Source organism: Sus scrofa, chromosome 1 (assembly GCF_000003025.6).
Source record: "Sus scrofa isolate TJ Tabasco breed Duroc chromosome 1, Sscrofa11.1, whole genome shotgun sequence".
NCBI classification, from domain to species: Eukaryota; Metazoa; Chordata; class Mammalia; order Artiodactyla; family Suidae; genus Sus; species Sus scrofa.
This window is the reverse complement of record NC_010443.5, coordinates 234,535,731-234,550,921: the sequence shown is the minus strand read 5'-3', so window position 1 is coordinate 234,550,921 and position 15,191 is coordinate 234,535,731. Positions and strand designations below refer to the sequence as shown.

At 38.3% G+C, this 15,191-nt stretch overlaps 1 protein-coding gene across 1 annotated transcript in view; it reads right to left on the bottom strand.

The window, feature by feature from the left end:
* Window positions 1-15,191, bottom strand: part of SPATA31D1 (SPATA31 subfamily D member 1) — a 194,394-nt gene that overhangs the window by 14,438 nt on the left and 164,765 nt on the right. The window contains exon 3 of the mRNA XM_005660180.3: window positions 3,948-4,179. Coding sequence (XP_005660237.2) covers window positions 3,948-4,135 — 188 coding nt within the window. The 5' untranslated portion in view covers window positions 4,136-4,179. The remainder of the gene's footprint in view (window positions 1-3,947; window positions 4,180-15,191) is intronic.

Sequence of the window (15,191 nt, the reverse complement as noted above, 5' to 3'; positions counted from 1 at the left end):
ATCACTGGAAACCACTCACCTTTTTATTGTCCCCAGAATTTGGCCTTTTTCAGAATATCAGATAGTTGAAATCATACAGTGTGTAGCCTTTTAATATTGGCTTCTTTCATTTAGAAACATGCAATTAAAGTTACTGAATGTATTTTCATGGCTTAATAGCGCATATCTCTTTAGCACTGAATACTGGTCCATTGCCTGGATGGACCACAGCTGATTTATCCATTCACCTTGGACATCTTGTTTGCTTCACAGTTTTGGAACCTATGAATAAAGCTCCTATAAACTCATTTTTTTAAATACCACATTATTGAGATATAACTCACATACCATACAATTCACCCATTAAAAGTGGCTTTTAATGGCTTTTAGTATATTCACAATGTTGTGCATCTATCACTACATTCAATTTTAAAATATTTGCATCACTCTAAAAAAGAAACTCTGTCCCCTTAGACTTCACCCTTCAATCTCATCATTATCCCCAGCCCTAGGTTATCATTAATGTACTTTCTCTACAGATTTGCCAACTCTGGAATTCATATGAATGGAACTATCCACTATGTGGCCTTTTGTATTTGGCTTCTTTCACTTAGCATAACGTTTTCAGGGTTCGTCCATGTTATAACATGCATCTGTACTTCATGTCTTTCATGGCAAGTAATACTCCATTGTGTGGATATACCACATTTTGTTTATACATTGATCAGCTGATGAACATTTGGGTTGTTTCTACTTTTGGCTATTATGAATAAAGCTGCTAAGAATACTTACGTACATATTTTGGTGCAGACATACGCTTCCATCTCTTGCTCATTCATTTTCACAATAACTTAAAAGTTACACTTTGTCTAAGCTTGTTGTTTTCTGAGACTTCTGGTAACAAGACCATATCAGACTCCCTATGAAATTACATCTTTGGGGTCTAAATGCAATTTTTATCAAATTCCGGGTGCATCAATTTCCCCTCCTGCCAACACTCTTGAAATTAGCCTTTGAATCAGCAGGAATGATGGTGATGCATAATGTTTAACATTTTAAAGTAATTAATGCCTTATGTTCTCAAGGGTCTATTCTTAGAAAAGGGTGTGGGAAGAGGAAATGCAATCCAGCCAAAGTGAAACATGAGCAAACCTGTAACATATATAAAGTGCATATCTGATCACACTAAAGCATCAGGCATGTGTCTGAGGATGAGAGTAGCCAAAAAGTAGGCTAAAAAAAGAAGGGATCTCAATTGTGAAAGACTTTGAATGACAGTTTAAGAACCTTGAACTTTCTACCAAGGCAGTGGGAAGCTAAGGTTTTCGTAATGAGAAGAATGGCATGCCCAGATCTCTGTTTGGGAAAGATGTCTGGCAAGCTGGTTGAGAGTGAGGGGGAAATATGCAGATTAATCACTGTATCACATAGAACTCTTTTTGCCGATAATAGAAAACCTGATGAATTCTACCTTAAGCAAAGCATTTTAATTTATTGGCTTCTATTTCTCCACAAGACAGGAGAAGATTCAGCTTCTGGCTCACCATCTCTTGGTTGTGCTTTCTTGGTGTTGACTCATTCTTAAGCCACATCTCTCGTAGTCCCAAGATGGCATCCAGCCAGGACAAACAGAATTGTTGCCACAGTTTCTCAACTAAAGTCCCAATATTCAACTAACTGGAAACAGCTCAGGCCATAAAAACACCCCTAAAATAATTACTGGGAACCAGAGGATATTACTGGCCTAGTTTAAACCAGTGCTACTCAAAGTGTGGTCCATGGATCAGTGGCTGTTTCCATATTTTTGTCATCAACTGCAACAAGATAAGTATAGAAATTAAAGATGATTAGAAACTTTTGTTACAATTTGACAGATTAATTAAATCTAATAATAAAAAATTGAGGCCTGTATTTTGTGGGCCACTGTGCCATTTTTCCAGCAATTCATTTTTATAATACTTTGTGCAAGTGCCAGCCCACAAAGGATGGAGGTGTGGGAGAGGAAGCAAAATGGTCCTTCACTGTAGACAGTTTGAGAAACTGTAGTCGCATGTACATGCTCCACTATGAAGCCTGGGGTGAGTCAGCCGTCTGGAAGTACACAGAGAGACTTTGGAGAGATTCTTCCCTCTTGCCACAAAAGAGGGCAAAAACAAATGTCCATTATAATCATGGGATCTTATTTGGAGAGAAGGACACTTCCAGAATTACTTTAGCTCTCTTATTTTCTCACGCCTTTTTCTACATTGACCTACCCTTATTCAGAGTTGCTAGTAAGACTTTACTCTTTGTAAGCCTTGGATATGGCCCTTTTAATAGGCTAAACATTACATGGGCATTCACCTACTCTGCCCACTGGAACTTTTATTACTAAAATCAAAGCATTCGAATGGCTCTCTTAAGCCATTAAGAGAAAAACAACTTTGAGCTAGACTAACACAAGGTAATTACTAAGCTGAGCCAAATTCCTTTGCCATGCTCTTGGCACTGAGGTATGGAAACTCTAGAGCCCTATAAGAGGTCTGAAGGAAAAAAAAAAATGTTTAAGACAAATTTTAGGGATCTAAGTTTCTCATTAAAAATACATTTTAGAAAATTGTTTTAAGTTAACTTGCTAGGGCAGTTGTATGGCAAGGAAACGTGCAGCAGTTTGGCAAATTGCAGCTTTCACACTTTTCTTTTAAAATAAAATGGAAATAATAAAAACACAATTAAAAATAAAATTAAAAAAACATAATCTGAAAGAGTATTTTGATTCTTTTTCTAATTAAAGCTCTGCAATTAAAGTTTTGCTGGAGAGCAACCTGTGTCTTTAATCCCACAAAGGGCTAGTACATGCACAGGACTTGAACTGTCTGCTAACGTCAGAGCTGGAAGTGACCTTGAGACCTTTCTAGCCTGGTCTTCTCATTTTACAAATTGGAAACTGAGGCCAGAGCAGGATTATTTCTTTTTTCCTTAATTCTGTCTTTTGTGTGTGTCTACATGTACACACGTGTGTATGTGTATGTGTGTGTTTTGTCTCAGAAGGCTTGGAAACTTGATGTCTGCACATAATTTGGACACTGAATATGGGACTGTTTTCTTTCGAGTATGAAGATAAGGACTCAACACCAAATTTTATCCAGTACTACCTTGAAACCTGCAATCTTCACCTGAGTGAACTTCACAAACAATTGACATAGTAATGCTTTTCTGTGACAACTGGATGGAAATGTAGTGTATACCTTCTGCAATAAAATAGACTGAATGGATAATTTCAGTCTTCTTTGATGACCCCAGCTTAGTCTAGTAAACAGCTGTGGTATTCCAGGGGAGCAGGTGTACACAGTCTAGGACATGGATTCAAATGTGCATTGATTCCAGCAGTGCCCCCTATACCTGCTATCTTAAAAAAAAAAAAAAAAAAAAAACCATTACCTGTATTTTAGGAGTTTACTTCTTTTTCATGTAAACACAATGATTGTTAATCAAATAAAAATACACAGTGCAAAACTGACCTATGACAGAATACCCTTTAACAGGTCATGGAGCTACCCTGAGAGTTAATGTAGTTTGGATCACTTTTATCCCCTGGGGCAGGGGGTTGGGTGGTGAGGGAATGACCTGTAGGACATAGAACAGAACTAACATTTGGTGGGTACTTAATTTGTGCCCCAAACTTTCACTCACCTCATCTCTTACCTATTCTATAAGAAAAGAAATATTTACCTCACTTAAAAGATACTAAGACTGAGCCCCGGGAAGACTGAATAACTTGTCCAAGGCCACAAGAGCTAAAAAGTGACAAAGTAAGGTTTGAACCAACCCAGGAGTGCATCTTCAGTTTTATGATGCTGTCTCAGAGAGTAGACCCACTGGGTATTGATTCCTGACCCTTCATTATCAAACCAGCAGCTATATTTTGCTATATAAAAAAACACCTCAAAACTTAGTGGCTTAAAACAATAAACATTTTATTTACTTACAAGTCTGTAATCTGGGCTGGGCTTGGCTGGGTGACTCTTCTCTTGATCTTACGAATGGCTATACACATGGATTGATCTGGCTGGTAGGTCAGCAGGGGCCTGGGATTGGCTGGGACACTGGGATGGCCAGGCTTGTCCCTCAGACACTCCCTCTTAGGTGGCTCCTTTGATGGACAATCTCTCCACATGGTTCTAGCAGGCTAATAGAATTCTTATAAAACAGACCATGGCTCTGAAGAAAACAAAAGTAGAATTTCTTAAGGCTTAGACCAAGAACTGATACAGCATTGCTCTGCCACTTCCAGTTAGTTAAAATAAGTCACAGTCCCAACTCAGATTCAAAGAGAGAGAACTACACAGAGGCAAATATTGGGCGACATGAATTACTATGGGCCAGCCACGTAGCAGCGATCACTGTAATCTTCCCAAACATTGGCAAAACCACTCTGAAAGCTGTTGTTTCTTCTATACCTTACACTTTTTTTATATCCAGTTTTTCACTCTTTTCCTGTTTGTTTCTCCACTTTCTCCTTCCATTTCTCAACTTTTCTGCATTGTAACAGGCCTTTTCAAGCCAACCACAAATAAAGGATGGCTTTCCTTCAGATGAGTGAACTGACCGAGCCCATCTTGTCAACTCTATCTTTCAAGTTGTCAGTCCTTGCATCTGAAGAGTTCTATTGACAGAGATTTCTTTGTTGTGGTTGTTGTTTTGTTTTGTTTTGCTTTTCAAACCAGGTTCAAAGCTAGAAGTCTAATTTAGAGGGAATAAGACATTATTGCCTCAAGAAGCAACTTAAGTGAATACACTTAAATGCTTTGTCTTTAGAAATAAAATCTAGAGTCTGTGGTACCACTCTTTAGCTTCACCTGCAAGAAGGCAAGATGTCCAGTTCAATGGCTAAGGCAACAAATCAACTTTTATCAGGTTTTTACATGCTTTAAATTCCTTTAACAGTCATTCACCAGGGCAGAGAAGGAAGAGAGGCCTGTGGAAATCAGATAATTTCCAGCATTACAATTCTAGTTCACAGCAGGTTGCTTCTTTCACATGGCTAAAATGAGATCAGATTAAATTTCCACTGAATCATTCAACCTATCTGATCACTGCTTTCTGCTGTCAGGAGAGATTCAAGGGTACCGAGAATTAGCCAGGGCCTGGAGAACTTGTTGTACAGACACCACAAGCACAAAGAGGCAAAGAGAGCAAAGGAAGTGAGAGAAAAAAAATGATAAATGCCCAAGGCGAAAATTCTTGCAGGAAGGGATCATGGGTTTCCATTTGAAATACTAAGGAATTAAAATGAAAGTTAAAGTTGAAATGTGAATAACTCTTAAAGAGTCCCCAAATCCATTCACTGACAATGTTTATCATTGTTTCTTTTATTCTTCTCCCTGAGGCCAGTCACTGGATCTTTGATTGCTGGATTACATCTTCACCAGACATTTAGCTGCAAAAATGAAAGGGGATTAAATTCAACTTGACTATTAATTGTGCAACTGAAGGAGGCAACTGAGGTTAAAAAAAAAAAAAAAACAAACAAAACAAAACAAAACAAAACAAAAAACTCTGTTGTTATTTTAAATTAATTCATTGACTCCATCATCACAAATATCAAAAGTTGATTGAAAATGGCTATAAATTCATATATAAATGACTTATACGCAAACTCATTACAACCCTCATAACGATTTACACAAAATCCAGTTAACAGTCTATGAAAATTTTGGAGAATCTGATTAGATTCTGATGTTCTCAGGAAGAAAAAAATTGATGTTTATCAAAGAAATTTTTGAATGAAGAATATGAATGGGACTATAGCCACACTAGATATGAGGCTGAGCTGGAGGGAGGGTTCTGTGGTAGTGAATGCTAGCACCAGTGACAATATGGTGGGGGGAACTTTGAGGGGTGGCTGCCACCAGTGTCTGTGGCATCAGACCCCCAAACCCACCCTTCTCTGGGAGACCCTCCAAAACCAGTAAGCATTTTTTTACTTTATGAGAACCCTCTTTTAAAACTGCTTTTGCTGCATCCCATTCATTTTGGCATCAACACATCTTATGACCTCTTCCTGCCAGACTGGTCCTGGATCTCACCCCATTTCTTCATCACACCTCCCCCTGGACCAGCGTTCACCACCCTCAGCCTTAAATCACCGACATGGTCTCCCACATGAGTTCCATGCTTTACTCTTTTGCCCACTTGTTAACTTCTGCTCTTTTACATGGAAAATGAACACTCTATGGTGAAAAAAAAATAAGGCTATGATAATTAAAACAAGACCTACTGAAAGAAGAAGATATATGGAGATAGCAAACACAGGATAATCCAGAAATTGATGTGTTTTTTCCATGTATCAATTTGCTAGAAAATAAAAGTGACATCACCACAATGGAGGAATAACACATTAACTTGCTCAGGACTAACTGGGTAGGAATTTAAGGGAAATAAAGTTAATTTAGGCTCATCTTTCCTAGTGTATAATAAAATAAATCCAGATACATTAAAAAGTTAAATGTTTTTTTAACAGTTAAATATTTTTATTGGAGAAATGTCTATTCAGGCCTTTTGCCGACTTTTCGATTGGGCTGTTGGCATTTTTGCTGTTGCGTTGTGTAAGGTGTTTGTATATCTTGGAGATTAAAGAGTTCCCATTGTGGCGCAGTGGTTAACGAATCCCACTAGGAACCATGAGGTTGCAGGTTCAGTCCCTGGCCTTGCTCAGTGGGTTAAGGATCCGGTATTGCCATGAGCTGTGGTGTAGGTCGCAGATGCCGCTCGGATCCCGCGTTGCTGTGGCTCTGGCATAGGCCAGTGGCTACAGCTCCAATTAGACCCCTAGCCTGAGAACCTCCATATGCTGCGGGAGCAGCCCAAGAAATAGCAAAAAGACAAAAAAAAAAAAAAAAAAAAAAAAAAAAAAAGAGAGATTAAGCCCTTGTCAGTTGCATCGTTTGAAACTATTTTCTCCCATTCTATAAGTTATCTTTTTGTGTATGTGTGTGTGTGTTTTTTTTTTAATGATTTCCTTTGCTGTGCAAAAACTACTGCCTTTGGAATGGATAGGCAATGAGATCCTGCTGTATAGCACTGGGAACTAAATCTAATCACTCGTGATGAAACAATGAGGCAGGATAATGTGAGAATAAGAACGTATTTATGTATGTGTGACTGGGTCACTTTGCCATACAGTAGGAAATTGACAGAACACTGTAAACCAGCTATGATGGAAAAAATAAAAATCACTAAAAAAAAAAAAAAAAAGTTAAATATTTTTAAAACATCCTCTTCCAAATGTCCACTCAAACAAGGTATTAGACCTATGAATTTAAAACCAAAGATGACTTACCAAGCTTATAATCCTTTTAAGAAATCATAAGAGACCCATTAGATTACATAAAATTTAAAGCTTCTTTTTACAAAAACAAAAAAGGGAGTTCCCGTCGTGGCTCAGTGGTTAACGAATCCACCTAGGAACCATGAGGTTTCAGGTTCGATCCCTGGCCTTGCTCAATGGGTTAACGATCCGGCGTTGCCGTGAGCTGTGGTGTAGGCTGCAGACGCAGTTCGGATCCCCCATTGCTGTGGCTCTGGCATAGGCTGGTGGCTACAGCTCTGATTTGACCCCTAGCCTGGGAACCTCCATATGCAGTGGGAGCGGCCCAAGAATTCGCAAAAAACCAAAATAAAATAAAATAATTTTTAAAAATAAAAATAAAAATGAAAAACAACTAGCATAAGCAATTTGGGAAAGAAAAAAAAACACAGATTGAAAAATGTGTTATTGCAATTATTATGCAAAATACATAAATGCCAAAGTCAATATTTTTTATTTGTTGATCATTTTTTTTTTTTTCTCTCCGTGGCCTCTGTTCAGGGCAATAGAATTATCTTCCTAAAACCCTGTTTCCTTATGACATTTCCTTGTTATAGGAGTAGCAATTCTATGTTGCTTACCATCCTCTAAGGTCAGTCATTTCAGTGCAACCACAATTTCCATATACCATCTACACTCAATATTTATTTAATAATTTTCTTTAAGTCAATTCTGCTTTACTTAAATAAATTTACCTTTGTTCCAACCAATAATTTCTATGAAATCAGAAGTTTCATATAAATGAGATTAAAATGTATAATACAAATTTAAAAGCACGAATCTGTCTACCACTGGAAATTACCTATGTAATGATTAATTTTAATGTGTCAACTTGGATAGGCTACGGTGTCCTATTGGTTGGTCAAACATCAGTTAATGTTACAGTTACAGAATTTTTTTAGATGTGATTCCATTTAAATCAGTAGACTCTGAATACAGTTGATAACTTTTCATACTATGTGTGGACCATAGCCAATCAGTTGAAGGACTTGAGAGAAAAGACTGAGGTCTTCCAAAGAGTAAGGAATTCAGCCTCTAGATGCCTTTAGATTCAACATCTCAACATCAACTCCTGCTGGAATTTGCAGGTTGCTGGCCTGCCCTGCAGATATTGAACCTGCCAGCCCCTGTGATTGCATGAGCTAGTTCTTTAAAATAAATCCTCACCCCTTGTCTCTCTGTCTCTGGGAGTACATGTGTCTGTGTGTATGCGTACATTCTATCTTATTGGTTCTATTTCTCTGGAAAACCTTGACTAGCCTTTGGGAAGACTCACTTAACCAATCACATTCAAAAGTGTTGACCTAGATGCCAATGTCCACCTAAAATCTGGCTCCTCCTTCCTGTTGCAAGTTTATTTCATGTGATTTTTCAGTGCACACTCTGCTTTACTCTATCTGTTCATGTCACACCTTTGTGCTCTGTGCACTTTGCTGAGAATGCCTTGGTGTGCTAGGCCTCTCCAGGTACTACCTCCAAGGCCTGGATCAATACCACATGAAGAGCCAAGGAAGAAGTAAGGCACATTTAGAAATATGAAAAACCAGCTTTGGAAAGTAAAGTTTAATCTCACATGCCAATTCTGACTAATTGGTGGTGGCTTCTTGGAACGTATTAAGAAGGATTCTGAGGCTCTCTAAAAAAACATAGTGATCTATTAGTAATATCTGACGGTAGAAGGGTGAGAAGGAGCCAGAGTGGTAACAAATGAAATACATATTTGCTAAGTCTGGCCTGATTATTAAGGAAACTAGCCAAAAGTATTTTCCTGAGTACTTTCCAATGTCTACTCAAAGAAGATATCAGATCTATGAACTTGTTTAAAAACCTAATTTACATTCTAGTTATTTTCCAGATTTACATATATAGGAAAAGTCAACCAAGAGCATTCATACAAAAGTAGAAAGAGTACAGGCAGCAAGCTACATTTGCTTTCACCAAACCTGCTTTTTCACATAATTTCAAATATCAAACCAGAATCTACCTGCTGGGATGAGTTAGTGGGGAATACAAATATCACCAGTATACCCACTTAGCTATTCCTTGGCCTAGCTGCTCAGAACCTGATACTGGGACATCCTTATAAATACCTGGGGAAATCACAGGTATGAAAATTCTCAGAGTTCCCATTGTGGCTCAGCAGGTTAAGAACCCGACTAGTATCCATGAGGATGTGGGTTTGATCCCAGGCCTCGCTCAGTGGGTTAAGGATCTGGCATTGCTGTCAGCAGTGGTATATTCATAGACACAGCTTGGATCTTTCATTGGTGTGGCTGTGGGGTAGGCCAGCAGCTACAGCTCCAATTCATCCACTAGCCTGGGAACTTCCATATGCCACATGTGCGGCCCTAAAAAAAAGGCAAAAAAAGAAAAAAGAAGAAGGAAATTCTCTTGGGACAGAAAAGTTATATTGGTCATTCCCTCACATCCCTGCCTTTCCATCCCTGAACTCCTGGAATAAGAAGAGAAGCAACCCTTTGCAGGACAACAAGACTAGAGTTTGCCCAGTTGATAAAGATTGTCCTGAAAATCAACCCCAAATCATCCTGATAGGAAATCACACTGAGCCTGGTTTTCAATGGGTCCTTTGCATATTCCTGAAGACTGGGAATAGCAGAGGGGCATGAGTATTTACACAGATAGATTAGGTTACTTTCATATATTCCAAATGTGAACACTTCTTTCTGACAAAACAGTATGACAGGCAAAAAAGAGACAAAGAGAAATCATATTCAGTCTGTACTTTCAAGAAGCTCCTGGCTTAACTGAGAATCAAAGAATATATAGAAACCAGGGTCAGCAAACTTTTTTTTTTTAATTAAAGACCAGATAGTAAATGTTTTCAACTCTGCAGGCCATATATTCTCTGCTATAACTACCCAACTCTGCTGTTTCAGCACAAAAGCAGCATAGACAATACTTAAGTAGATGGGTGTGGCTGTATTTCAATAAAAAGTTATTTACAGAAAAAGATTATTAGTCAGATTTAGCCTACTTTGCTGATTATTATTATTATTTGTCTTTTGTTTTTTTAGGGCCACACCTGCAGCATATGGAGGTTCCCAGGCTAGGGGTCCAATTAGAGCTGTAGCTGTTGGCCTATGCCACAGCCAGAGCAATGCAGGATTTAAGTCATGTCTATGACCTACACCACAGCTCACGGCAATGCCAGATCCTTAACCCACTGAGCAAGGCCAGGGATTGAACCCTCGACGAGCCACCCTTGTCCTCATTGATGCTAGTTGTGTTCTTTAATCGCTGAGCCACCAAGGAAACTCCTAGTTTGCCAATTCTTGGCTTAGACTCTATTAGCCAAATTAGGTCCTGAGACAAGCATCTCAGAGGAAGAGGGTTAAAAAAAAAAGAAAATAGGTGGTTCAGTCTTTGGTTAGTATGGTCACTTGAATAATCAACCTTATTCCTTGGTGGTGATTTTTTTAATTAATTAAAACTCTCGGTAAGATCTCTGGCATCTCTTATGAATATGTGAGGAAATAAAGTAGTTGCACTGAATAACAGAATGACTTTATTCATTTAAAAACATTTTTAATACGAGATTTTCCATAGTTGTAATTCATTCAATGAGGAATAACTGCTAAATATGAAACTCATGTTGTAGAAATCTACAGGGCAGAGTGGAGAAAGCCCTAGAGGGAAATAAGAAAAGTCTTATAGAATGTGTTCAGTGGAAATGTGCCCCTGTCGTGCCTAGAGTTCTTAATTTTTCAAGTCATCATGGAACATTCTGGAAAAATCACCCTCACCCCAAAATTTCAACAAAGGCTCTCTTTCTCATTGATGTCCCCTCTGGCAACTAGAAATTTATAGGGCAATGGGGCAAATAAAGAAGTCTGGAAAATGTGATGGAAGATCAGAAAGTACTATTTTGCTGTTATGGACACTGATGAAATCCCAGCCTTCCCAAAAAACACTTGTTTCTGAAAAGTTGTTTTGAGAAGTCAACTGAAACACCAAGCCTTCAGGTAGATAGTGCCACTGGCTTAGCTTGTATGACGGAGCAACTTATCTCCCAAAGTTCATTGCACTGTCCCTCATGATATCATTAAACTTCAGTGTCCTAGAGGTCATAGGTGGAAATACTCTTTGTTTCATTGTGAAATCAAAGTCCAGATAGATTTAGCTACAGTGAATAGCACAGTCACTGCCATCGTTCACAAAATAACCTAGTTTCTCGAGGCAACCGTGGAAGCAAAACCAAGAGACTGACCATCTGGCAAACTTCACTTCCACTTTACCAATGCCCCTGTTCTACGCCCCCATACATGTATTACCTTCATATTTGAATCCCCATCAAAATACCCCAAACACAGCAGTTGATAAATATTGACAGATCTCTTAACCCTGATTCGGTATTTACACTTTGAAAGAGGGCTCTTAGAGACCCAAAGGTCTTTAGGAAACTAGCAATGATTCTATAATAGTAAAACTTCAGGCTTCGTGAGTAATAATGCAGCTTTTTTGGAAATGAGAAGAAGGTTATTCGGAAACTAACCCTATGAGTTTCCCAAACACTTAAGAAACAGTCTTTACATCTTAAGTCCATTCACCATATCTAACATGTTTTTCACAGTTTTAATACAGATTGTTATGGATTTGGTTAATGAAGTTTCTTTCTAAGTGTGTTTACATAGTGCCTCACTCTCAAGAATCTGAAATAAAACGAGAAACATACATCCCTTGGTTACCTACTCTATTTATTGCATAGTGCTAGATTCTGGGAGCACTAAGAAACATAAGACATAGCTTCCTGTACTAAAGAACTCTGCATAGTCAAAACAAAAATAAATAGTAAAATGGATCATTATTTGGCCATATAAATTTCCACAAAAATGCAATAGTACCCTCACTAAAATCACTGTTTTTTGGTTTTTTTTTTTTTAACTGGTTTCCCATTCCATTTAAAATAAAGACAAACATCTTAACAGGGCCCGTGAAAACCCATGTGCTCTAAGTGACAGCCTTTTCTCTGGTCATAAGTCCTCTTGCTCTCTCTGCTCCAGACATACTATTTGTCATTTAGTCCCTTGTTCTAACCATTCACCCTCCCACCCCAGGGCCTTTGAACAAGCTTTTTCCTTAGCTGGAAGACTCTTCATTTCACTTTCTCCCTACATAATTTGTTTATCAGCACTCAGATCAGTTGTTACCTGCCACTCTCCAATATAAGCTTTCATTGCCCCCACATGTCTATATTTTTCACTGTGGCAAATCTTTTGTTCATTACATAATTATTTGTTAATATATTTCTCTCTACACAGAGCTCCATGAAGGCAAGGATCATGTTTGTTTCTCACTTATCACTGAATCACTAATGCTTAGCATATTATAGTGATCCAATAGATATTTATCTGAATAAATTGAATAAATATCTGGACTTGTTCAAATAAATTTATACCTTTTTATTTGATAATAATAATTTTGTATATAGTTATTAAAAGCCTAAAGTTCACTCAGCTAATAGTTATAAAATTCCTACTATGTACTTGGCACTCTGCTAGGCCCTGTGACACAAAGACATTGTCCCTATCTGCACTGCCTACTGAGAGAGACAGATAAGCAAATAATCACAATATAACATGCAATATAGATAAGAGAAATCCAAAATGTTAAGAGAAAAGAGAGGCAAAAATTAACTCTACCCGGGGAAGCTGAAGAAGACTTCTAAGGAAGGGCCAATTGAGTTTTTGAAGAAGAAATAAAAGTACAATGGGCACAAGCGTGAGAAAAGGCCTTCCGCAGAGAAAATGGCATGGTAAAAAGTCAAAAGGATTGAAGAGCTTGAGCTGGGCTTGGGAGAGGAAATAGCTTGGTACCACGGTGACTGATTGTGTGTGAAAAGGGAATGACCTGAAATGGGATGGAAATTGTAGGCTAGCGTGAAGTGATAAGGACATGCTAAATCTGAGGTTGGAACACCACACCCACGTGGGACTGAATGGCAGTGAGTGGGAGGCAGAGAAAAGAGGCTTGGGACAGTACTAAGAATGAGGAAGATACCTTCATGGGAACAACCCAGGCTATTTGGGACACGGGCTGTCCCTGATCACCTTTTCAAAATCAGGCTTCATAGGGCAGTGCTTCTCACACTTTCCTCATGACAGCAGTCACACGGCTATTAAAATACATATTCCAGGGACAGATCCCAACCTCTCCGAATCAGTGTGCCCAAAGGAGAAACCTTGAATTCTGAATGTTTAACCAACACTCTAGGTAACTCTGGGTAACTCTTTATCAGGGAAACTTGAGAAACATTTTCAAAAGGAATTCCTATTCCACCTTCAGGAAGGCTCACCATCCTTTTCTGCAATACCATCCATTGGCCTGTCAAGAATGTGGCTGTCCAAGAAAATATCAACTTCAATTAGCAATTAACATAACGACCCTTGTTTCCAATAAAGTGATAAAATATGACTGTGCTAGCACAGGGAAAATACCAGCATGGTCAGCATATCATTGGGAGAATTGCACATGTTACTGGAGGAAATTTCAACTGCTTATGCTCAAAAGATAAACTAGACTCTGTGTAGAAGGAAGAAAGTCCATGAACTACTTCCATTAGGGCAGTGGCTGATTTCTTAGGTCTGCAAATCCATTTGCTTCTCCCCAAGTGACCGTCAATTAAATCATTCATTGAGTTCCCATGAGCTATGTGGCTGACACAACTGAAACACTTTCAACACTTAATTATCAAGCTTTTCACTGACAGGGAATGGAGAAAGGATATATCCTAGGTAAAACAGCCAAGATTGAGTTTACCATACCCCCCTGTCCTGGAAAAAACAAAAACAAAAACAAAAACTCTTTCTGTGCTACTGAGGTATCAGTGTTCAGAATGTGAGTTAGCTACACTGTAATCATTTGAACAGCAACCCTTCATTTAGCCTACACACTTCCTGTGACCAGCTGGGTCATCACTTGACTATCCATGACTGCAGATGATATGGAAACTTGGGTGTTGGAAGCCTGGACCATTTTTAATGCAAAGCTTTAGCCTTCTTGAGGATCCAGCTGGGTAGCTGCCTCTAACCTCGAAATTACTGAAAAGCAGTACAGTGAAATCTTGAGTTGTTTATACAATTTCCTTCATAGTTTTAGCTAAATAATTTCATACCTCTATGCCTCAGTTTCCTCACCTGAAATTCACCACAAATGCTGTATCACATAATGCTATAAAAAGAAAAGATATTTTTAAGAGTTTGCTTGACAGGATATTAAAATTACGTGTTGGCATCAAACCATGTTTAAATGGAAGTCTTATGTTCCAGTGGGCAAAAACATATAATCTATCTTTTTTCACTTATAAATCAAATTAAATGAATCTAAATTTATAATAGGCACGGTATTTGAGGAAATAGAAAATTGCAAGGTGGGGAAAGTTTCGTTCAAAAGAAGAGCACCTGAGAGGTAAGTACTATGTCTATATTTTATCATTCTTTCCTAATGACATCTGAATGTAAGAAATGATGCTCTTAATAAAAGGTGACTTTTTTCCTAAAATACTGTAATGCTTGCTTGATAAAAAGAGGTTTTTGGAGATCGAGAGCTACAAATATGGAGAGCTAAAAAGAGTAATTCCTGAGTGTTATTGAACTGTAGACAGATTCCTAAAAATACCAGAAATTGTACTTGATAGATCAAATGGATACCCTTAAATGAAGGAAATGCCTGTCATTGCTTTGCAAATGGCCATCTCTAAACTTTACAGTTTTTTTTTTTTTTTTTTTTTTTTGTTTGTTTGTTTTGCCATTGCTTGGGCTGCTCCCACGGCATATGGAGGTTCCTAGGCTAGGTGTTAAATCAGAGCTGTAAGCTGCTGGCCTACACCAGAGCCACAGCAACTCGC